We start from the raw sequence: 23668 nt of genomic DNA, 5'->3' as shown, positions 1-23668 counted from the left end.
TTGTGAGCCAAAAATAATGTTTTTAAAATGCTGTTCTTGTGTTTTTCCAGGTTGGGGAGGTGGGCCAGGCCCAGGTACAGGAGGCTCTGGCTGGGGAGAGCAGCCAACCTCTGGATGGGACAGCAAGGCCCCGGCAGCAGGAGGAGCTGGACAGAGCGGCTGGAACGACGGGTCCAGCTACAAGACCAACAACAACAGCAGCAACACCTGGAGCAACATCAACAAAGACGACAGGTGGGTATCACCTGGACACCAGAGCAGGTCTTTGTTTGAACTCATCACCTGTGGTTTCTGGGTTTACTGATGAGCCACTGTCTCTGTTCAGGTCCAACACCTGGACTAATGCCCCCAAACCGCAGCAGGGCTGGGGCGCCAACAGCGGCAGTGAGGGCTGGGGCACCGGAGGTCCAGGGGGCAGCAACCACTGGGGGGAGCCCCAGAAAGGTGCAGGCTCGGTGGGCTGGGACAGCGACAGCGACCGCTCGGGCTCTGGATGTTGGAGTGAGCCGAGCCGAACCAACACCAGCAGCAGCAACACCTGGGTCGGGAGCGGAGGGTCCAATACTCCTGACCAGAGCACTCCAAACCCAGGATCCAACTGGGGTGACCTGAGCCACAAGCCCAACCCACAGAGCAACAGCCAGAACTGGGGGGACCCAAATCCTAAGCCCTCCAATGAGTGGGGGAAAGGTCCTGAGTCCAGCATGGCCAGAGGAAACCCAGGATCCAACAAGCCCACAGGTAGGTCTCAGGATCCTCCAGAACCACAGGCTCAGGGACTGTTTCATGCAGAAGTGAGTTTTTAACTGTTTGATAAAGAAGTCCATGATTCACCAACACCAGAGCCTCGCTCTTTGAGAGGAGACTTTTGGCGATGTATAGTAAGACAGACGAGTGGGAGGACGTATAATGGATGACTCAGTTCTGCTGTTATCTCTGCTCCAAGGCTGGCTGGGAGGCCCCATGCCTACGGTAGGTCAGAAGGAGGAAGTGTCGTCTGGGTGGGAAGAGCCTTCCCCTGAGTCGATCCGGAGGAGGATGGAGATCGATGACGGGACGGCGGCTTGGGGAGACCCAGGTAAACACTCAGCCAGCTGTGACGTCCTCACAGAGCAAACACCTGAATCCAAAACCCAGACCTCTCACCATGCAATCCTAACTTCCTGTCCAGGTAAATACAGCGGTGGGCCTGTCAACATGTGGAACAGGACGGGCCAGTCGGGTCAGGAGGTGATGGGTCAACCCCCTCAGCACCACGCCCACCCAGCTCACAGCTCCAAGCATCCTCCTCAGCCCATGCACTCCCAGGCACAGGACAAACCCTGCTCCTCTGGTCAGTCCTCTAACATATGTTTACCTTTTAACCTCTGTTTCTTTATTATTTTGGTGAATTTCCTCTTTGAGCTGCAGAAAATCTCACGCACAGCTGCACACGTATGAAGAAGATGCTCTCACTGGCTGATTTTAGCTTTGTTTGGTTAACCAGGCTCCCGTGAAAACCCTCATCAGGCAAAGATGCTTTCATTTTCAAACAACTCTTCAAAATGTGTTTTTTTTTAAGATTCTGATTCTGCTGATGCGGCGTGATTTTACTCCTCAGCAGATGTTTTTTTGTCTTACTTTTTATTTATGATTTCATCGACACAATTCATGCAAGGAGTACAGAAATTCACGACTTTCTTATTCTGTGTTCCCAGCATTAGCTCATTAATTTGCCTTAATATATTTGACAACAGTCACAATAAGAATGAAACAAAGAAAAAAATATACACAAAGACAAATACACATATACACGTACACTTAGGGGAGAGATGTGCAGTAAATGGATAACAAATACAGGATTAATGATTACAGAAAATTAAAAAAATTCATAAGAGCCGTTTTTCCTCAGCTCACCTGGATTAAATTCATTCAGGAGCCACAAAATCTACTTTATCTTCAAAACAAAGACGAAAAAGTGAAAAATTGTAAACAAAGTAAAACTCGTGAAAAATTATCGAGACTAGAAGTTTTTTGTGTTTATAAAATTGTACATGTGATGTCTTGTTTTTTTATATTTTATAAATTGGCAGATATAAAAAAATCAAATGTCTATCATGCATTTTTTAAATTTGCGAAATTTATGAAGTTTTGTCAAATTTTGCAAAATTAAAAAAAGAGATATTTAAAACGTGAAAAAAAAATAAAAAATTCCCCAAATTATGAAATTTAAAAATTTGCCAAATTGTCTGATTTTGCAAAAAAGGAAAAAAAATTGCAAAAAAAGAATTCAAAGAATTAGCAAAAACTTTAGAAATTCAAAACATTTTGAATTTCTTTTTATTAATTTAAAAAAAATTTGATTAAAAAATGTCAAAAGAATTAAAAATGTTAAAAAATGTCAAAAAAAATGTTAAGCTTTATTGACAGATGTGATGCATATTAAGTTTTTAAAAAAAAGTTAAGTCTTGATTTTATTTAGTGTCAATGTCTTCAATCATCAAAAAAAAAATTCTTTATTTTAGAAATATTTTTTAAAGTTACAAGGAGCCACTGCAAAGGAGTCAAAGAGCCGCATGAGGCTCCAGAGCCACAGGTTGAAAACCCCTGGTCTAACCTGTAGGTAACGGTAAAAGTGTTTGCGAGAAAGATGAAACTCCTCTTGTAAATGCTGAAAGGACTTTAATGTGTTCCCTTTTCATACACAAATCATACAAAGTTTTAATGCCAGCAGCTTTCCATTCTCTAAATCTCTTATTTTTACAAGAGTAGTCAAAGTCAGGGTTATCAGCAATGGGAGCTAACAAGGAGTATTTGCCAATCCCAAAATATTTGTGAATGAAACTCATGGAGTTCAGTATGTTTCTAACTATAAAGTTATGTTTTATTGTATTTTGCAGTTTTCTGAAGCAGACAAAAGGAAGATCATTTAGTGAGACATTATCTAATCCTATGTTTTCAGATCAGAGAAGCAGGACGGGGGAAGTCTCCTCAGCAGATTAATGTAATCACAGTGCACGCTCTGTTTTGAGGTTATTATAAAAGTGCAAGGATGCACTCAGTGTCTAAAATAGTAGAAACGTGTTGGTGCAAGCCTCGCAGTGCAGTCTGTGAGCTTACAGTTGGCTGAAAAGGTGCAAGTCCCACCCACACTCTGGGTTTGTGAGAGCTACAACGAGGATTAGAAAGATTTTGATGGTACAAAGCCCAGAGGTGTGGATGCACTCATATTTACAAACGTATTCAGCAGCATACGCAGTTTGCACAGAAGTGTGGAGAGAAAACAAACACGCGCAGCCTCCCTCTGTGTCTCCCCGCGGTGTTGTCTGTGTTGAAGGCTTTTTGTGGAGCGGGTTGACTCATCCCTTTGGAATGCTAAGAGCATCGATTTTTCTCTCTCCTCATTCGTCTCTTTTTCCCCCGCTCCTCCTCTCACCCGCCAGCTCTGCTCGCTTTGGAAACGCTGGCTTTGTTGGGTTTGAGAGGAGAAGAAAGGGAGACAGGGAGCAGGAGAGGAGCAGGAGGAGGTGTGGTGACTGAGGAGCAGGAGTGGTTCCAGTGTGAGATGGGAGACATACAAGGACGGCAGCTTTTCAGCGGCTCCGATGAGAGGAGCGGAGAGGAGTGAGGGGAGGGCTAACAGGGTTATTCAGGGTTGGTGTGTAGTGAGCTAACTGGAGCAGCTAAGTTGATGGCAACTAAGGGTGGGGCGAAGCAGCCCGCCGCTGTAATGAGGGGATAATCAGGCTGAGGATGATGTTTGATTTCAGGAATTCTTCTTCTACTTTTGATGAAAATTATAAACAGAGAAAGGTTTTTTTAACCATGAGGAAGAGTTAAAGTCAAAGAAATGTTGCTCCATAAAACATCTTACAAATCTACAAATTGATACACAAACATCTTTAGCTTTCAGACAGTGAAACATCGAGAGATGAAGGGCTGTTTCATGCAGCCGTGCACATGCACACTTGTTGTGAGTGCTCCTTCATGAAACCTGCATTTCTGCACATCCACCCTGCATCAGTGTTTGCTGCGTTTGTTTCCGTGTAATGTTTTGAACCCTGTCACATGAGGGACACTGGAGCCCGAGGCTTCCTATGATCCGTCCTATTTTTACAGGAGGCATCCCTGGCATCTCCCCGAGCGCCTCCTGCAGGGGGCGAAGGCAGCAGGTCTGGGTGGTCAGCGGTAACAGGAGCCCTTTGAACTCATACTTGGACTGTGTGAACATATTTTGACATTTGACAGTGCATGGGAGCGTGTGCACACATCCACACTCCCACAAGAGTTAAAGTAAACAGCACTTACATAAGCAGGTTGATAAGGGGTTCCCCAGGGACAGGAGCAGGGCTCTCTCTGCAAACCCTGTCGTCTGATTTGAGCAGAGAAGAGTAAAACACGCCTGCAGCAGCCGTGCAAAATGTGAGGGTTCAGAAAGAGTGAGTGTGTTTCTGGTCTGTTATCCGCTCTGAAACGCAGAATGTGCAAACGAGACCAACACAGCTCCATGTATCAGTTACAGTGTCATACGTAGAAATATCCCCTAAAATAAGCAGGATGTCAGAGAAGACTGTGAATTCAGAGAACTTTGGTGTGTGATGATGATCCTGATGCGAGCAGGAAGTTAAAGCTTACTCTAACGACTGCGTCCCTCTCTGCTTCCAGGCTGGGGTGAGCCCTACCAAAAACCGAAGGAGTCCTCCACGTGGGGCGAGCCCACCAGCGCCCCACCTGTGTCCGTGGACAACGGGACGTCTGCCTGGGGGAAGCCCATGGACACCAGCTCCACCTGGGACGAGCCTGCCCGGGGCGGCAGAGACGGATGGGGAGGCCAGCATAAGTCTGGTGGGTTCTCGGGGGGACCTCTCAGCAGAAACTTTAGTGGAAAGGGTAAAAACGATACGATAAGTCTAACCTCTGTGTGACGTGGCGACGGAAACAGCTGTGTGTACGCCACATCTCTGTGTACATTCACACGTGTTCATGTGCAGTCTCCCCCTTTGTTGCTCCAGGTCCCAAACCCATGGAGACCTGGTGTGGTGAGGAGTCCATGAGTAACAGCTGGGACCAGGAGGAGGAGGTGGAGATAGGCATGTGGAGTAACAGCCAACAGGACAGCCGGTCACATGACCAAAACACCTGGAACTACAAGAATAAGAGCTCCAACAAGGTTTGTCCACCTGAGATTTTAGTCTCTGGTTTGGAAACTGTGATCCCCGTTTATGTGTGTTTAAGACTTCATTTTCTTTCTTTGTAACTTTTCAGATGAACAAACCACTCGGAAAACAAGACGAGCCGTGGATGAAACCCTTCATCAACCAGTTCAACACCATGAACTTCTCTGTGAGCACTTTTCCTTTCCTTTAGTGTTTCTACTAGTGCTGTCAGGCCATTAAAAAAATTAATCTAATTAATTACAGGATTTGTAATTAATTAATCTAATTAATCACATTTTAATCTCATATCTGCTTAAGGTCCCAAAATAAAGATTTTGGATTCCAGGACATTAAAATTACATTAAAAGACACTTAAAAAAATAAAAATAAGGTGGGAATATACGAAACACATTTTTAGGTACCCTGAGGCATAAGGAACACATGAAAAAAGTTTTATGGTTCTATCTTTACAAAATCTACACAGTCCTGCACCTAAGATAAGCTGATTTGATTTTTCGGACGGTTTTTGCTTCTGTCACATTTTTACTGGATGTGGACTCAATTTTCACTGCAATATGAACTTCTATACTTCTATGAGGTCAGGAGAACCAGGGCTAAAGGCTAAAAACTGTGAGGAACTATGTACAAAACACTTAATTCAAGTTTTGGATCAAAGAAAAGTGAAGTATTCTCAGTTAAACATGCTCTGAACACACAAACTGTTGCTGATTGGTGCAGAGCAGCCCCAAGCTGAAACATGACACCAGGAAGATGGAAGCAAATTTTCTAAGAATTCTTTAGATTTAAATACAGGACATATGTCAGTCATTCAGGGCTTGTTTGATGCAGTAAAGAGTTTAAAATTATCTGTTTTTTACAGAATTGGGCAAACGGTTGATTTTCTACAGATTTTCAAAAAGGACGTGTGAATAAACGAGATGTGGACGGCAGTCTCACAAAAATCACTCTCGCTTCCCCCGGTTTAAAGCATTTTGCTAACGTTGAGTGTGATACATTCAGGGACTGTCGGAAAATTAAGAATCTGACAAGAACACCACTTTTTTTTACAGCTTTTAAAAAGGACAAACGGTTTGTAAATGCCAGGCATTTATAAGTAGGTGCGTTTTTGAACCCCCCGCGGGTTTGGGATCCAGATTAATCTGCGTTAATTTAAATAACGCGTCAATTTGCGGTGTAATTAATTAATCTAATTAACGCGTTCAAATGACAGCCCTGGTTTCTACGTGTTAATGGTTAACGGCTGCAGCATCCATCCTCACCTGTGTGTCCTCCATCCTCACCTGTGTGTCCTCCATCCTCACCTGTGTGTCCTCCATCCTCACCTGTGTGTCCTCCGTCCTCTGGCCTTGCAGAGAGACTCTCCCGATGACTCCATGAAGGTGGGAGCGGGGATGATGCAGGACAAGCGCATGGACATGGGCAGCATTGGAGACTACAACGGGGTGATGGGGAAGAACCCGGGGCCTCGACACCAGCTCAACAAAGAGTCTGCCATGGATCGCAGCCCTTACTATGACAAGGTACGCAGACGTGTCCAGGCGTGGGTGGAGCAGCACGTTGCTCCATCAAAGTGATGTCAGTGAAATCTGTGCTGTGATTGGTCAGTACGAGATCACATATGTTTGGTCTCTGTGATCATGAGGAGGGTTAAATGTGCTGCAGATGTCTGGTTGAGGAGTGCACTCTCAGTACAACAGCACCCCCTAGTGGCTGCTCTGACACTCACACACTGAGATGTTTCATTAAATACCTGCAGTTTGAGCAACCTTAAAGGTTGAATGTGCTCGTTAAGGCGCTGAATTTTCATAAATTATCTGTTAGAAACGTGTGAGCATCAATGTTACGTTCGTTTCTGTTCATGGTTTGTTTGGCTTTGCTGCTCCTCCTGTCGCTTGTCTCCATTTTTATCTTTTATTCTGTTGCTGACTTCTCTTTGTCCATCCTGTTTCTTCCTGTCGTCTCTCTTTCTGACCCTCTCTTTCTTCTTCTGCCTCTTCAAAATTAACTCTTCCTTCTCTTCTCTCCTTCCCTCTCTGCACCTCTCTGGCTGCCGGTGGTGCTCCCTGTCCTTTTGCGCTTGCCATCCATCTGCTGTGCTCCTGGCCTTGCTTCTGCAGCTGTCTGTGTCTCCTTCTGCTTACGATAGCCAAGCTTCTGACGAGCTCTCCTCCAATCAAAGCATGAGCTTTTCCCCTTCCAATTCTGCTCAGCCTATCCCCTGTCTCGACTCCGGGCCGTCTCCTTCCCACTCTGGTCCTGGGGGCGCTCGGCAGGTGAGGTTGAAGAGGATGTGGTCTTTAGATTCTGAGGCCAAAAGAAACTTGTTCTTTAGTGAGAAATGTTTCAGGTTACTGTGACGTCTGTTGAAGTTTTTGCAGAGTCCGCTCACATGTCCATGTTTGTGTCCTTCCTGTCCAGAATGTAAACCCTATGATGGGTGTCAGCAGCGTAGCACAGGGCCGCGGCGGCCCCCAGTCCCAGGTCCCCCCTCAACCCAACCTTCGTAATCAAGTGCCTAACCCCATCCTGCCCTCTCAGGTAAACCCACTCACTTTGCTTTTGTTTGATCTCTCGTGTAAATTCTTCAACGATTTTTTTAAGCGTTATTGTAGTTTTTGAGTTTGACTGTGGTTCAGTAGTTTTATCTGATGATAAAGAGACTTGATCCAGACTCCTGTTGGTCTCCAGGTCCCTCCATCCTTGCTGAAGTACCCAGGAGGTAACGGAGGCCTGAACCCCCTGTTTGGCCCTCAGCAGGTGGCTGTGCTGAACCAACTCACCCAGCTCAACCAGCTGACTCAGCTCAATCAGATCAACCAGTTACAGGTACAGAGGAGGGCTGAGTCATTGCTGTTAAACACTAAACTCCTGGTCTAAGTTTCTCAGTGGTTAACTTAAACATGAGAAGAGTCATTTATTTGAATTTTTTTTTTTTTTTTTTTTTTAATTCATTTATTTGAATTTTTATCTTCTTATTTTTTTAAATCTATTTATTTGAATGTTTATTTTTCTTTTATCCCTTTATTTTAATTTTTATTTATTTATTTTATTTTTTATTCATTTATTTGAATTTTTATTTATTTAATTTTTTATCAATTTATTTTAATTTTTATTTATTTTAAATTTTTATGTATTTTATTTTGGTTTTTCATTTTTAAAAAAAATTATTTATTCATTTAAAAAAAATTGTCTGTTTATTTATTTCAATTCCTTTTTTTATATTAATTCTTCTATTTAATATTTTAGTTTTGATTTATTATTACTATTTTGCGCATTTATCACATTTCTTGCATTGTCGATGATTTTTCTTTTTTGAAAAATGTATTTGATTATTTATTAGTTGGAAATTGATTTTTTTTTATAATATTTATATTTTTTTTGAGTACACAGACATTGCTCATTATTTTATAAAAAAAAGCCCATCATATAATTTGAATTTGTGTAATTATATTTCACTCTGATTATGTCCCAAAAAAAATCATTGAAAAAAAAAAATTCAACATTTATCTTTTTTAATAGATCCTATTACAGATCAAACTAATTTGATCGTGTTGAAGCTAATATTAAATAATAATTCAGACTGAAACTTGATCCTTAAGATCCAGAAACTCTGGCTGTTTTATTCAGACCTGTTGTCCTGTTTCTCTGCAGCGTCTGCTCCTCCAGCAGCAGCAGCAGCAGCAGCATCAGAAAGCTCAGAACCAGAGAGTCATGCCAGTGGGACGGCCGTCTGAACAGGTGTGTGTGTGTGTGTGTGTGTGTGTGTGTGTGTGTGTGTGTGTGTGTGTGTGTGTGTGTGTGTGGACCTCACTGTGTGTGAAGCAGTCGTTTGTTTGTGTAGTCGTCTCTTTCTCTAACGCTCTACTTCCTCTCTGCAGACACGTCCTATTGGTTCTTCTCCATCGATGATGCAGCCGCCGCGTCACCTGGACCCCTCCCTGCTGAAACAGGCCCCGCCCCTCAAACCATACCTGGAGAACTACTTGTCCCACAATGCCCCTGATATGCAGAAGGATGCTGCTGCTCTCGGATCCTTCAGCAACTTCCCTTTAAGTACGTCGGCTCCTCCTGATTATTCCTCATGGTGTGATCAGTGTTTGAGTTTAGAGTGAGTGAACGACTCCTCCTCCTCCTCCTCCTCCTTCATCTCCTCCTCCTTCTCCTCCTCAGGCTTGAACTCTAACCTGAATGTATCCCTGGACATGGGTGTTGGCAGCGGTAGTGGTGGTGGTGGAGCTGTGAGCTTCAAAGAGCCACCCCAGTCCAAACTGAAGAAACTTTGGGCTACTGACCCTCTGGAGCAGAACAGCAAACCTGGTAAAGACAGAGCCTGTTTGATCACACAGCGTCACATGACCACAGACTGCTCACGTCGTCATGACAGCGACAAAGTGCAAGCGATTTGTTCAAACATCTGTTTCTTCCTTTGTTTCTCCTGAAGGTGCTATATCGTCTGGGCTGCGTCTGGAGGACTCTCCCTTCTACGACTACCTGTCTCCTGGCCCCTCCCCACTGAGTCCTCCCGGCCAATCAATGGGCTCAGTGGGCGACGGCTGGCCACCCCGTGCCAACTCCCCCCCGCCCCATGGAAACACTGTCACCTGGCCCCCAGGTACGCCTGCTGCTTCCACACCATCGCAACACCTGGATGGGAAGGTTTGCATGGGAAGTCACTAACTGTGTGTGTGTGTGTGTGTGTGTTTGTGTGTGTGTGTTTGTGCAGAGTTCCGGCCCGGGGAGCCTTGGAAAGGTTACCCCAACATTGACCCTGAGACTGACCCGTATGTGACCCCCGGCAGTGTCATCAACAACCTCTCCATCAACACCGTCCGTGACACAGATCACCTCAGGGACAGGAACAACGGTAGCTCACACACACACACACACACACACACACACACACACACACACACAGCTAACTATAACAGCACCCAGGGTTCAGTTTTGTCCCAGATCTACTCTTGATTTTCATTCTTTGATTTATTTTGAAGATCAGGACAGACTTCTCATAAACCTTGATAAAAACTCCATTTCCCATGAGCACTTGCACCCACTGTCATGAGGACACATTTGTTTCAGAGCAGATCTTTTCTTTACTCTACTTTTTTTTTTTTAATGAGACAACTTTTCATGAGACAAACACAGTGGAGTCACATGTTAGTTTCTGGTAAAGTTGCGCTGTGGTTTAAAACCTGACAACAAGCTAACTTTGTCAGTTTGTAGCGTAGTTTAGCAATCAGAGCTAACGTAACCTGGCTCTTCATTTTATTGATAGACTCTCAGGTTTGAACAGACCACTGCAGAATAACTGCTGACTGTGGGTTGGAGGCAGCGTTAGCACAAACAGCTGATGCACTGATGGTGTTTTATATATTTCTGTGGACCTGAGTGTGTGTAACGAGCAGTCTGAGCGCGCTCTGACCCCCGCTGTGCTCCCTGCAGGGCCATCCTCATCACTGAACACCACGATGCCTTCTAACAGTGCCTGGTCATCCATTCGTGCCTCCAGCCACAGCGGTTCCCTCACCAGTACAGCACAAAGCACTTCAGGTGAGTGTCTTACCTTTGCTCCTCCTCCTCCTCCTCCAAACAAAAACCTGACCCCTGTGTCCCGGTTCTGTGTCGTCCCTGCAGCCAGACCCAATGAGTCGAAATGGTCTCCTGTGTCCAACTCCTCCCTGGCCCATGAGCTGTGGAAGGTCCCCCTGCCCCCCAAGGCTCTGTCTTTGGCAGCCCCCTCCAGACCCCCACCCGGCCTCACCAGCCAGAAACCTAGCTCCGCCTCCTCTGGCTGGGACGGCTCTGCCCTGAGGCTGGGGGGCTGGGGCTCCTCTGAGTCCAGATTCACACCTGGTGAGGGCGTCCTGAAGAACTGGGGGAACTGGGAGAACTGGGATGAACGTTCAGTCGGTGGGGGGGTGTTTCCTGTGTCTGACTGTTTTGTGTTGGCAGGTTCGAGTTGGGGTGACAGCAGCTCAGGGAGAACCCAATGGCTCGTTCTGAAAAATCTCACACCGCAGGTACGGGCATGAGACTCACCTGTTTTACTCTTCATCATCATCATCATCATCATCATCATCATCATCATCATCATCATCAGAGACAGACCGATAGGGATTTTTTGGGGCTGATACAGACACTGATTATCAGTAGGCAGGGAGGCTGATATTTGATATTAAAAATTTCGAACAATACAATTTATCTTCACTTAAATCCCTTCAAGCATGAGTTTATTAAACAGCTTCTAGGCTTAACGACATGTTTTATAAAGTTAAATGAAAACTTAAAAAAATAAAAAGCTAAAGTTTTCTTCACTAAATAAAGTTTTACAAAGGGGGACTCGTTATCGGGGCATGATATTATTTATATAGTCTTGAAAATAACCATGTATCCTCTCCTGGTTTTTAAATAACTAATTACCTCCACCATAAATCATTATAAACAAAAAAAATCAAAACACTTTCTCTCAACGACGCGTTCTCTAATGCCCGTGACAGCTGACGTCTCAATAATAAAAACAAAAAAACACAAAATACCGTTTAAAACTTAGTCTTCATGAAACTGAAATTATCCCCAAACAACCCTCTAACCAAAACCAAACGTTCCCCGAAAACTGTCCAGGTTAAAGAGTCTTTTTTAATTTTTAACTAAAGGGAAGTCCTCCTTCGCCTCCCCGCACTTCCTGCCCCGAAGGTTCGGGCTCAAAAATCCACAAAATAAAGGAAAAATACTCCACAAAAAATGATCAATCAAAATTAAAACACTGGTTACCAGGAAAAACTTAATGTGGGAACAAAAAAAAACAATGATCGATCTCACCCAGGTCTGGAAAGAATATCCACGACCACGCGGCTCCTTTGTCTCCTCCGCCGCGTGTACGTCCACGGAAAGGTCAGAGAGGAAACAGCCTCCACAGGAATCACCGCAGCTCAACGTTTTTTCTTCAGGATTAATTTCAACGACTTTCGGTTCTGTTCATTTACTTTTTTTTCCCTTTAACACCACGTTAGTCCACGGTCTGCGCCGTTTCCTCTGCACCTCCTTTGTCCTGCTCCTCCGCACACACACACACCTCTTCCCCCACGCCACATCCTCCTTTTATCACCTTTGTTTCCATTATAATTTTTTGAGTACAGGGACTTACATCATTACCAAAGTGAACCAAGCCTAACCTTATTTTTTTGTTAATCTGTTATTTTATTTTTCCGATCATTTCCACTCTTTTTTTTTTTCCAGCAACATGAATGATTTTAAATGTTTTGACCATTTAGGGCTTCCGTAGGGTAGATGGAAACTGTGCAGAGAAGCAACAACAAGCAGCTCCTGAATGTCTGCAGTTTAAAACATTTCTCATCATTTTTAAGAAGCAGAAAAACATATTCCTGTGGGTGGTGATAAGAGGAGGGATTTTTGTGATCGGACATCGGATTTAAAAAAAAAAAAAAAGGCTGATGCTGATTTGCCCCAAAATGCCAAATATTGACCCTGATAATCGGCCTCGCTGATAATCGGTCCGTCTTTAATCACTATCAGGGTGTCTGCGGGGTCTTTAAAAGTATTAAAAAGTCTTCATTGTGGTTTTATGAGGTATTAAGTTTCATAGGTATTCAAGCTTTGACCCAAAAATATCCATGAATATTTATTTTCCTCCTTGCGACTGTCCCCTGATTGGGACGTTAAACATTCAGCTGATAATAAAATAGAATAGAATAGAAAAGATGAGAGTTACTTTATTGATCCAAACTGGAAAATTGTGTTAACAGCAGAAATGGATGGAGTCAGTAGAAAAAGAATAAAATAAAAAAAAACATAAAGACTCTAGTTACAATAAAATACAACAATAAGGACTGTGAGCAGCTATAAATTAACATCATTTCTAGTTTAAGAGAAATTAAATACAACATTAAAGCAAATCACACGATCTCCGGCACATGTCCTAAATTTAAAAAATGATGAAATAATTTCTCTTTTTCTTCAGCGAGTTGGCCTCAAATATCTGCTGTTTCTAGTTGTGGGAGTGTGGATAAACCTGCCTTTAGTTTCATTTGTTCTTTCAAGCTTTATTCCTCCTCAGCTCACAGCATCTCTGTAAAAATATAAACTACAACTGTTAAAAAGTGGACGCCAACAACAACTGAAAAGGTTTTTTTAAAGGTTTTTGTAAAAGTCTTAAAAAGGTTTGAAATCAACCTCAGGATTTTAGCAGACACCCTGATTATCTTCATGACTTTGCTCGACTTGGAGCTGGTGTTTAACCAGGAGAGCAGCTCACTGTAACGTGTGTGTGTGTCTCTGACGTCCTGCAGATCGACGGCTCCACCCTGAGGACTCTGTGCATGCAGCACGGCCCTCTGATCACATTCCACCTCAACCTGCCGCACGGCAACGCTGTGGTCTGCTACAGCTCCAAGGACGAGGCTGCCAAGGCCCAGAAGAGCCTGCACATGTAAGAACACACACACACACACACACACACTGATCCCTGTGTGAAGCAGCAGCAGCCTGGCTCACCTGTGGTGTCCCTGCAGGTGTGTCCTGGGGAACACTACTATCCTGGCGGAGTTTGCCAGCGAGGAGGAAATCAACCGTTTCTTTGCACAAGGGCAGTCATTGGCCACCCCCTCCTCCGGCTGGCAGACCATCGGCTCCTCGCAGAGCCGCATGGATCAGTCCCACCCCTTCCCCAGCCGCGCTCCTGAGCCCAGCCAGTGGAACAGCAGCGACCTCCACAGCTCCTCCCTCTGGGGCGGGCCAAACTATTCCAGTAGCCTGTGGGGGAGCCCGAGTGGCGCCGAGGCCGGCCGGATCAGCAGCCCCTCTCCAATCAGCTCCTTCCTCCCCGTGGATCACCTGACAGGGGGCGGGGACTCCATGTGAGCCGCCTGCCAATCAAACAGGTGCGAGGAGGGGTCGGTAGAGAAATTATCAATAATCAGCAAAAGAAAAAGAAAAAAAAAAAAAGTAGTGATAAATGCAACGGCACTAGTCGGACTCTTTCTCACTTTCAAGATCTTCAACAAACGGGGTGTCCCCTGTGGAAAACAAGTTACGTTTCTCTCTGCACATATGTCCACTTTGTTTTAGCCCAAAAACATATCAGTTGGAATACTTGAATCATGCAGGCCAATTCTATAATGTGAACAGATGGATATTTGCTTCCAGGTAGTGCTCTTTCAGACCGAAAAAAGCTTCAATCGAGCTCATTATATATATATAAATATATTTTTTGTTTCATTCGTCATGTTTATTTGAATTCCAATTCTTTTCATTTTTAACGTTTTCTTTTTGTTTTCTTTTAATTTTTTTTTTTTTTTGCATTTGTTGGCTGACAATGTTGGAGTATGAGCTTTTTTAACTTTGCACTGAATGTGTTTTTCCTCAGTATATATAATCTGCAATATAGAGGGAGCAGCCAGTTTTTCCAGTGTAGCTGTTTACTCATTGCGGTCCTTACCGTACGTGTGTGTGTGTGTGTGCGTGTGCATGCGCACCTGTGTGTGAGTGTGTGAGTGTGTGTATGGGAGTACTTTGTGCGTGTGTGAAAGACTACGTGTGCGCTCCTCTCTGCCTTGGCACGCCTACCTTACTGCGTTGTCGTGGAGTTCAAGATCAACAGATAGTTGAAGAAGAAGAAGAAGAAACGCTGACTTAGGAGGATTATCTGCTGATAGTTCAAGTGACATTAAAAAGTATTGCACCAATTTTGTTTTAAGACTAAAGAACGTCGAGCTCTGCAGTGCAAAGGACTGTAGCCGCAGCTGGGACTAGCAAGCCCCGCCCACCCCAATCTAAGGGGGCGGGGTCTATCTAGCAAGCCCTCCCGTCGGCCCTCTGCTGGGCGGGGTGGGGAACAGCACTTTCAGAATAGGCTTTCAATGTTTTGGAGGTGCCACACTGCAACCTCTTGTTTACAAGACTTAGGAGGCGGACCGTGTGTTCATTCTTCATTTTAAAGAGAAGATAGAAAAAAAAAAAGAGAAAAACCTTCAAAAAAAAAACTCAAAAAGAAGAAAAAAAGCTTTAAAAAATCCATAAAAGATAAAAGTCAAAAAAAGAAAGTGAAACTCTTATGGAGGATGAAGACGATGCTCTGTAACTCTGGGAATTCGGATCAGTGTTTTTGGCCATGGCGTTGGTTATTTGAACTATTCCTCTTTGTCTGCTAAATAACCAGCAATGGTTCTCAGGAAATCAAGCCAGTTTTCCCCCCCTGTAGGTGAATTTAAAAAACTACTACTCCTTATAGGAAAGGAAAATCCAACTTCTAGCACTGAAACTATGTATAGGTCTGTACGTTGTTTTTTTCTCTGCCAAATAACTGCTTTAAGCTGGAGAAGCTCAACACACTGCTTTCAATATGCTGTCTTTGAGGGAGGGGTCCTTCTGTCAGGGGGGAGGCCGGGGAGGGGGAGGACGGGCTGTAGAAATCTCCTCCCTCCTCCTCTCCTCCTCTGCTCCTCCGCTCCACTGATGTAGAAATCACAGTGGGAGTGTGTGTGTGTGTGTACGGTGAGTGTGTGTGAGTGTGTGTGTTCTGTGTAAACCAAGAGAAAGGCGAACCTGTATCTATGCATACTGTAGCCTCTCACACGGCCTACTGAGAGGCGCTTTGTTTTCTCCGTGTTGTTCCAGTGTCTCCAAATGTTTGACATGTTTCATCCAGTTCAACAAATGCGAAATATGACTTTGCTTTTTTTGCTGTTTTAATCACTCTCATTGCCACAAATGGTGTTTTAGAAAAAAAAAGGAAAGAAGAAAAAAAAAAAAGTTAAATTTTTTTGTTTTGGTTGAAGAAACTATTTTAACAGTGCAAAAGTCGTCCACATTTCATTGCCTTGATCCTAATTGTGTCCGAAGATGCAACAACAAGTCAAGTGGCTTCTACCTGTTTACAAATAGAACATGATTGTATTGTTGTTCTGCTTTTTCCTTTGGGGGGAGGGAACGGGGAGGGAGGGGTGCTCATCTGAAGTTCCTGACCTTATGACTCTGTGTGTGTGTGTGTGTGTGTGAACAGCGTGAATGTAAACCCAGCAGTGGTGTTGGAGGACGACGTCAGCGTGTAGATCACCTCTCTACCTGTGATTGTTTAGTTACTACGATGCACAAAACTTCGGGGAAAAACGACAAAAAAAGCTTGAGAGCGCGCGTGGACGAGACGTCAGCATTAGCGAAGCCATGGACCTTAATTTCTTTTCTTCATCGTGTTATTATTCTGCCTGTTGTGCGTGTGTGTTTGCGTGTGTCCCACTAAAGATAGAGGTTTTAATTTCAGAAGTTTTCTTCGTCTTTAGTCGTGTTTTTAGCCGTGAATATTTAACGACTTTGCAGCGAGGCGTAGTGAGGCAGAACCTTGAGTATTAGCCAGACATGACGTTGGTGTGTGCCAGTATTGAACTGCTCTCTACCAAATAATTTAAAGGATTAGTTTACTTAATTCCAGATCTCATGGCTTAAACGATATATATGAAAGTATCTTATTTGTTTTTGTTTGTGTCGTGTTAAAGAAATGTTTTCCAGTGGAACATCTGAACCTGTTTGTGTTTTAACTTAATCTGACAGATTGAACTGAGGAGCCTTTGGATTTTGCACTTGTGTGGATTAGAGGAGAGGCCGATTGGACGCGGCGGCGGCGGTGGCGGTGGCGGTGGTGGTTGAGGTTGTGTTTTCAGGCCGCGGCGTGTCACAGATGGTGCTTTATGATCGGCTCCGGTGAGGAAGTGAGAGAAGAGTTCAAAGTTTACCTCGCTCTGCTCTCCGGATGTAGCTGAAAAACGGTTCAAAGCGTTAAAGCGACGGCCTGGAGCGGGGAGCCAGCGCACAGACGAATCAGAGGAAGCCACCGCCGCGCCGCGCCGTCGCCGGGCGGAGGACGCAGCTCCTGACTGACTGAAACCAGGCGAGGCTTCCTATTGGCCCGTAGAGACTCAGGCAAAGGGGATGTGACTTGTGATTGGCTTTTCAGGGACACAGGGTTACACCCGCCTCTTTCACTCTGGCTCATCCAGGATCAGCTCCTCCTCCAGACTCCTGCAGAAGGAGGAGGAGGAGGAGGAGGCTGACGGAGGCGAGTGGACACTAAAACAGTCGATATTCCCTTTCAACTCTCGCTGAAATTATCTTACACTTCGTTCATTCTGAGTTTGATTTCCTTTGTTTTGACGCCTGCTCCGCGCGCTGATCTGGGAGCAGTTCTCCTCCCTCCTCAGTACTTTACCTTAACCACACGTGGGAGGAGGAACTGAGCCGGGGTCAGCGAGGAGGCGGCGGCGTCGCTCTGCTGTTAGAGAAGGGACAAGCAGCGTCTGTAAACGCCTCATTGTTTATGTTACTGTTGGTTCCAAGCTTAATCCGCTCTGTTTGATCTACTGTTAGCGAGTGTGTGAGTGTGTGTGTGTGTGTGTGTGTGAGTGTGTGTCGAACACGTTATCATGCCAAATCAAAGAGGGAGGGTGAGAGGGAAGGAAAGGGACTGAGTTTTTCTGGTTCTCGTCGTGTCTGTGTGTGTGTACGTGTATTTAAAAAGCTGGACAATGTTAAAATGCTTGAAGAAAAAAAAAAAAGTCATTTGCAAAAAGGATGATGCGAGGAAAACCTTTTAAGTGAAAACCACCACGAGCAATGTACAATCCCCCGGGGGCTGCCAAGCAGCTCCTGACAGGGCCAGACGAGGGGAGGAGATAGGAAGGAAGGAAGGAAAGGAGAGTAGGAGAGGAGGGAAGCTGGCTGGTGATACTACTTTTTTAAATGTTTAAGAAAAAATAATAATGTGACTTTAGTTTTCTCTTGACTTAACTATCCTGTGAGCAAATGCTATGCTATCATAACACCACACGCCCAACAGTTCCTTACGTCGATCAAAAAGCGCTGAAGCTATTTTTTTGACACATTAAAAAACAAACAAAAAAAAAGATAAAAACACAAAAACTGTGAGAACCTGCTGTCTTTGTCATTTTACATTTAGTATGAACACAAACAAACCCTGAAAAGCTTTAGTCTAACCAGCACAAAGATGTGGGGGGCGGGGCGGGCAGGGTGGGGGGGTGGGTGTATTATGGGGGTTGGGGGGTGGGTCCAGTACAGAGGGGTGGGTGGGTTTCGCTCAGAGAGACTATGCAGTGGAGTGTTGAACCCAGGCTTCCATGTCCAACTTGGGTTTTAGTTTTCTCTTAAATCAGTTTTCTATCAGCTGAGACGGACTCCCAGAAATATTCCTCAAACATGTCGTGCCATCGTCAAAGCGTACTGCTAGTACTACTAATAATAAACCTGAAAAAAACCTTTATTACCTAGCAGCCGTCGGGCCAGTTGTAGCAGGAGAGGAGGACAGGTTCAGATTTGCTTTTCACAGCGCAGCTCCTCCTCCCAAACCCGAGGGGGCGGAGCCGGCGAGACTGTAAATTTTACACAACTACAATGTTTTTTTATAGAGATTCTATCAATCCACAGTGTGTAGTTGGATCACCTGTAAACCTATTATGCACATTGCTTTGGGAGACTGTTGAAACTATATATAATATATATATCTATATATATATGAGAATATAAACGTACAGTGTCTATAATCAGAGAGAGGGACGTCTTCCTCTCACAAACAGAAACAGGAAGTACCTTTTTATTTTCAAACGTCTTCCTCGGGTCATCAAAGGATTTTTCTGAAACTTTTGGGGGAAAACTGCACTTTTTGAAGGACAATCTTTATTTGTATGGGTATAATAAAATTGACAAAAAAAAACAAAGTCGCCTGATATTACAAGGTATAGAAAACCAACTCCAGTGTGCTCTAATAATGAATGGCTCCTCTGATGCTGTCTATTTGTTTGGTTTCATTTAATCTTTTTATTCTCCTTTTGTTGCTTGGTTTGTTCTGTATTTTTTCTCCTTATTTTCTGGATTTTAGTGCTCTTAAGAGAATCTGTACTAAGGTGTAGAGTAGTAGGTAGTAGGTCTTCTGTTGGCTGTACTCGTATACTGATTACTGTTTGTAACCTATGGCTCCTGCAGCCGTCATACAAAGCTGTAAAACTTGGGTACAACCCTCAATAAAAGACTAACAGTGACTCAGTGGTCGCCTCCTCGTCTCTTTCTTTGCATCAAGGTTTCAACTTCACACTCCTCTAGCGTAACATCGCACAGATTTAAAACCCGCTGTTGGAAATACTTGATTTGGATTGGTCAAAACCCCAGGCAGCAGCCGCTCCTCTTACAATCTGAAGCGTTAACTGCAGTTCCCCAAGTGTCCACTAGAGACAGACTCTGACACACCAAATTTAAACTTTTACATCCTGGTTTAAAAGTTTTACTTGTTATTTTTTTAAGTTCTTAGACGTAGGAGTTTTTTTTTCACATAAGAGCAGCAGAGGCTGACTCAGCCGTCAAACGAGCCTCCAGGAAAATCTGATCACTCATCCGTGTGTTAGCTTCTGTTCTCTGTCCCTGATGTAGAGTCTTTCAATAAGACGACATTTTTCTGGTGTGAAGGGAAAAACTTCTCAGACGCATGTTTAAGTAGTAACAGAAATCAAAACTTGAAAAAACCAAAACCATCGTCCCTTTAGCTTTGGATGCCTCGACCCGTTTCAGGGTATCTGCTAAAATCCTGAGGTTGATTTCAAAACCTTTTTAAGACTTTTTCAAAAACTTTTAAAAAAGTTTTAAGACTTTATCACAACTTTCAGTTGTTGTTGGCGTCCACTTTTTAACAGTTGTAGTTTACATTTTTACAGAAATGCTGTAAGCTGAGGAGGAATAAAGCTTGAAAGAACAAATGAAACTAAAGGCAGGTTTATCTTAGGACATGTGCCGGAGATTGTGTGATTTGCTTTAATGTTGTATTTAATTTCTCTTTATGAAACTAGAAATGACGTTAATCTATAGCTGCTCACAATCCTTATTGTTGTATTTGATTGTAACTAGAGTCTTTGTTTTTTTTTATTTTATTCTTTTTTTATTTTTGTATTTTTCTTCTGACTCCATCGATTTCTGCTGTTAACACAATTTTCCAGTTTCTTTTCTATTCTTTTCTATTTTTATCATTGGCTGAATGTTTAACGTCCCAATCAGGGGACAGTCGCAAGGAGGAAAATAAATATTCATGGATATTTTTGGGTCAAAGCTTGAATACCTATGAAACTTAATACCTCATAAAACAACAATTAAGACTCTTTAATACTTTTAAAGACCCCGCAGACACCCTGCTGTTTATTATTCACCCAAAAAGAAAACAAATAATCCACGTTAAAACAAATAAACAAAACGTTCACGGTCCGTTACAACAAGCATGGTTGAAAAACTGTTTTCCCATTCCTCACACACCTGGCTCATTAACTCAGGCTTCTTCAATCCCTCTCAAACACCACCTAGTGGCAGAACAAAAACATTGCGTTCTTGAACACAACAAACAAAGGAAACCAAGAAGAAAACAAAACTAAATTTTGGCTCCAACACCTGTCATGATGGGTTTATAACCTCCTTCCTGTAACGTTTGGACTCAGAGAACGTAAACGATCTCGCCGTTGAAGCAGAGGACAGACGCAGAGATCTTCACAGCATGTGACTTTATTGATCTATTTATGAGAAATTACACATCAGAGCCACAGGGTGGAGCTGGAAGAAGAGAAAATAAAGAAGATAAACGGTGACATATCATTTAGTATTGTTTGTCTCCAAGCTCCCAAAGCACATGTTCATTTAAATACAGTCAAACACGAGACCGGCAGCCAACGACAGTGCTGTTATGGACAGAAGAGCTAACAGGGAGGACGTGGAAATGGTTCAGTGCCCATCTGCTTCTTCCTGTAGGGCCACGCCGGGTCAACAACTCTACAAGAGGAAACAGGAAATGAGGAGTTCATGGGGCTGCGATAGAAGCAAAACGTGTGACTGAAGCAGAGAAAGACGGAGACCGACCTCTGCAGTGAACAGCAGAACTCATTATTCATAGACGTCTTTCTTGTCTGCGATGTATTGTACAATCTCATCCGGACACATCAACTTCTCTGCTTCTGCGTCAGGGATTTCAAAACCTGCAGGAGAAAGAAACAAACTCAGAGTTAAACCCTCCAGCTGTGTGGATGTGAAAATACCACAGTTAGAGAAGCTGCAGCTGCAGAGGAACAACAACACTCACCAAACTCATCCTCCATGGCCATGATGATCTCCACCTGGTCCAAGCTGTCCAGACCCAGGTCCTTCATGAAGTGAGAGGAGGACTGCAGCTGAGGGGAAGAAGTCACACACGTTAGCTCTCAGTCAGAGGCTCAGACCTCACAGCGTCTTCTCTGCTGCTCGCTCTCACCTTCTCAGGGTTGATCTTGTCGTAGAGCTTGAGGACGTACATGACCCGTTCTTTGATGCCGTCTAAGGTGAGGGGGGGCAGGTCTCCGTACTGTCGGCACAGCACACCTACTGAGGGGATCTGAGGAGGAAGAGGGGGCGAGGATGAGTTATACAGCTGAAAGGATGCTGAAACAAACAAACAAACTCTTTCTAATTCAGAATAATGAATAATGACTGCCTCAGCCATCAAACACATTTAAACTTCCTTTCCTGATTTTCTGCATCATTCTGTGCATGTGTTTTTAAGCAGCTCAGACGTACTCTCCTTTCATAGTTTTACTGAAAACCAGCTTTTAAATTTAATTAAAGACCTTGACTGCACAGCAACAGCCTCGGGATTTCAATTAGTTGTTGTCTAAATTTACCAAAATAAAAGACCTGAATCCAGTGATGATTTTTTACATCTTTTGTAAAATCTCCTGACCTGAGAGGAGTGACTAAGCAGTCCCTGTGTCCATATGCGAGGAAAATAACATAAAAGTAATAATTATGATTATTTTATGAATCTAAAAAATAAATAATCAATCATAAGGAACGTGTGAGAGGCTGGTTTTATATCAAATAAAATGTTTCCAACCAAAACAGCAAGTCAAGACATGATGTCAGCTTTTTTTCCATCATTAAATTCACAACACAGCCGATTACTGCAGTCAGTGAATGCAACATGATTTATCAATATGCAGATTCAATACTTGGCCAATGTTTCGATGAAAGAATAATAAAAATGTGACACTTTATACGACTTAACAAGTTCTTCTTGACAATCACTTTAATGTTAGCATTAGCAGCAACATGTATACAGGGTAACTGTATAATGTTTTGGTTTGTCAAAGTTATCAAAGATGAATTTAAAGACCTCGGTGTGATGTTTTTGACCATATGGCTTCAGGTGACCGCAGGTGAGAGATGAGCAACAACAAATATAAGCCAACGGACCCGCTCGGCTAACTAGCTAGCTGGCTAACAAGCAAAACAGCGCAGACGAGTTTCAAATGTCACGTTTGGAGGATTCGTGGATATAAGTCAGGGTTTCAGACTGATAGTGTCCCCCTATGTGGTAATGTTCAGCCCCTGCACAGCACTGCGAGCTTTCCGCAGGCTGTGGGAGTCTGACAGCTTTGAAAGACGTCGGTAGGTCACAGCAGTGAACGCTAGGCCACGACTTCTCAATGTTACCGGACACTCACCGGGCTCTGTCCGAGCCACCGCGTCCTCCGCTTGTCTGCGGCGAAGGAGAGGGGTCGGTGGAGCGCTGCTGACGGGGCGACAGCGGCTCTGACTGCCAGGCTGGAGGAGGAGAGCCTCAGAGAGGGCCGGGAGAGCGCGCGGACACACTGCAGCAGGACGCGAGACGCCATGATGGGGATAAGTGGCTGAGAGCTCCCAGCGTGCACCGCGAAGAAGAAACGGGGTCAGGCAAGGGCTCTGCTGTGCGCATGCGCAACCGAAGACTACATTAAATACTTTTTCCTTCGTTAGGTCCTGTAACACAGAGGTCTTCAACCTGTGGCTCTGGAGCCTCATGCGGCTCTTTGACTCCTTTGCAGTGGCTCCTTGTAACTTTAAAAATATTATTAAAATAAAGGGCTTTTAATATTTTAATAATAACACAGACACTAAGTAAAATCATAATATAAAATTTGGACTAAAAATGCATCACCTCTTGAAACAAAGCTTTAATTTTGTGATTTTTTTTTTTTTGCAGTTTTTGAGGGGGAATTTTTTTTCATTTCAATTTTTGACATTTTTGCAAATAAGAAAAATAATTCCACATTTTTAAAGATTTTGCAAATTTTGATTTCTTTTTATACAAATCCCTCTTTTTTGCAATTTTAGAAAGTTTTTACAGTTTTTGGAAATCAAGCAAAATTTTAAAATTGCATTATTACGTTTTTTGCAAATTTATGAAATTTCATGAATTTCTTTGAAATTGTACACATTTTTTAAATTCATTTTTATTTTGCAATTTTTTTATTATCTTTTTTTCAATTTCCAAATTTTGCAAAATTTATAAAATCTATGACACTACAAATTTCTTTTTTTTTCTTCTTAAAACTGCAAATTTATTAAAAAATAAATAAAATAAAAAACTAAACAAATTTATAAACACCAAAACTTCTCCTTTAGATAATTATTTTTGTCTTTTGTATTATACTTTTTTTTGTCTTAATGTG

General features: G+C 43.4%; 2 protein-coding genes across 6 annotated transcripts in view; one reads left to right on the top strand and one right to left on the bottom strand.

The window, feature by feature from the left end:
- Window positions 1-19214, top strand: part of LOC141808974 (trinucleotide repeat-containing gene 6A protein-like) — a 39679-nt gene extending 20465 nt beyond the window's left edge. For 2 of the 5 annotated variants that reach the window (XM_074695754.1, XM_074695750.1), the window contains 21 exons: window positions 51-234; window positions 326-741; window positions 947-1078; window positions 1172-1333; window positions 4645-4869; window positions 4992-5149; window positions 5245-5322; window positions 6509-6676; window positions 7274-7429; window positions 7575-7694; window positions 7845-7982; window positions 8808-8894; window positions 9035-9209; window positions 9327-9473; window positions 9598-9768; window positions 9880-10020; window positions 10599-10706; window positions 10791-11009; window positions 11109-11176; window positions 13463-13602; window positions 13685-19214. In XM_074695754.1, the coding sequence (XP_074551855.1) occupies window positions 51-234; window positions 326-741; window positions 947-1078; window positions 1172-1333; window positions 4645-4869; window positions 4992-5149; window positions 5245-5322; window positions 6509-6676; window positions 7274-7429; window positions 7575-7694; window positions 7845-7982; window positions 8808-8894; window positions 9035-9209; window positions 9327-9473; window positions 9598-9768; window positions 9880-10020; window positions 10599-10706; window positions 10791-11009; window positions 11109-11176; window positions 13463-13602; window positions 13685-14033 (3542 nt within the window). In that variant the 3' untranslated portion in view covers window positions 14034-19214. The remainder of the gene's footprint in view (window positions 1-50; window positions 235-325; window positions 742-946; window positions 1079-1171; window positions 1334-4644; window positions 4870-4991; window positions 5150-5244; window positions 5323-6508; window positions 6677-7273; window positions 7430-7574; window positions 7695-7844; window positions 7983-8807; window positions 8895-9034; window positions 9210-9326; window positions 9474-9597; window positions 9769-9879; window positions 10021-10598; window positions 10707-10790; window positions 11010-11108; window positions 11177-13462; window positions 13603-13684) is intronic. The other 3 variants (XM_074695751.1, XM_074695752.1, XM_074695753.1) reach the window with 3 other exon arrangements.
- A 1517-nt stretch (window positions 19215-20731) lies between these two features.
- ndufab1b (NADH:ubiquinone oxidoreductase subunit AB1b) lies at window positions 20732-22911 on the bottom strand. Its single transcript, XM_074696963.1, has 5 exons — window positions 22682-22911; window positions 21454-21573; window positions 21286-21373; window positions 21066-21181; window positions 20732-20978 (listed from the first exon to the last, which is right to left on the bottom strand). Exons 1-4 carry the CDS (start codon window positions 22850-22852, stop codon window positions 21090-21092), a joined length of 471 nt encoding a protein of 156 aa, XP_074553064.1. The 5' UTR covers window positions 22853-22911; the 3' UTR covers window positions 20732-20978; window positions 21066-21089.
- Between the last annotated feature and the right edge of the window lie 757 nt (window positions 22912-23668).

Source organism: Halichoeres trimaculatus, unplaced genomic scaffold (assembly GCF_033239565.1).
Source record: "Halichoeres trimaculatus isolate MK-OKI-2021-1 unplaced genomic scaffold, fHalTri1.1 fHalTri1_scaffold_20, whole genome shotgun sequence".
NCBI classification, from domain to species: Eukaryota; Metazoa; Chordata; class Actinopteri; order Labriformes; family Labridae; genus Halichoeres; species Halichoeres trimaculatus.
Note: the sequence above shows the minus strand (reverse complement) of the source record. Positions and strands in the feature narration are given on the sequence as shown.

Excerpts from the sequence above, each read along its gene's own strand:
- ndufab1b (XM_074696963.1), bottom strand. The coding sequence starts at position 22,852 with ATGGCGTCTCGCGTCCTGCTGCAGTGTGTCCGCGCGCTCTCCCGGCCC. Across the intron at positions 21,574-22,681 it reads GGTGGCTCGGACAGAGCCCG|ATCCCCTCAGTAGGTGTGCT; the intron begins GTGAGTGTCCGG and ends CTTCCTCCTCAG. Across the intron at positions 21,182-21,285 it reads GGCCATGGAGGATGAGTTTG|GTTTTGAAATCCCTGACGCA; the intron begins GTGAGTGTTGTT and ends TTTCTCCTGCAG.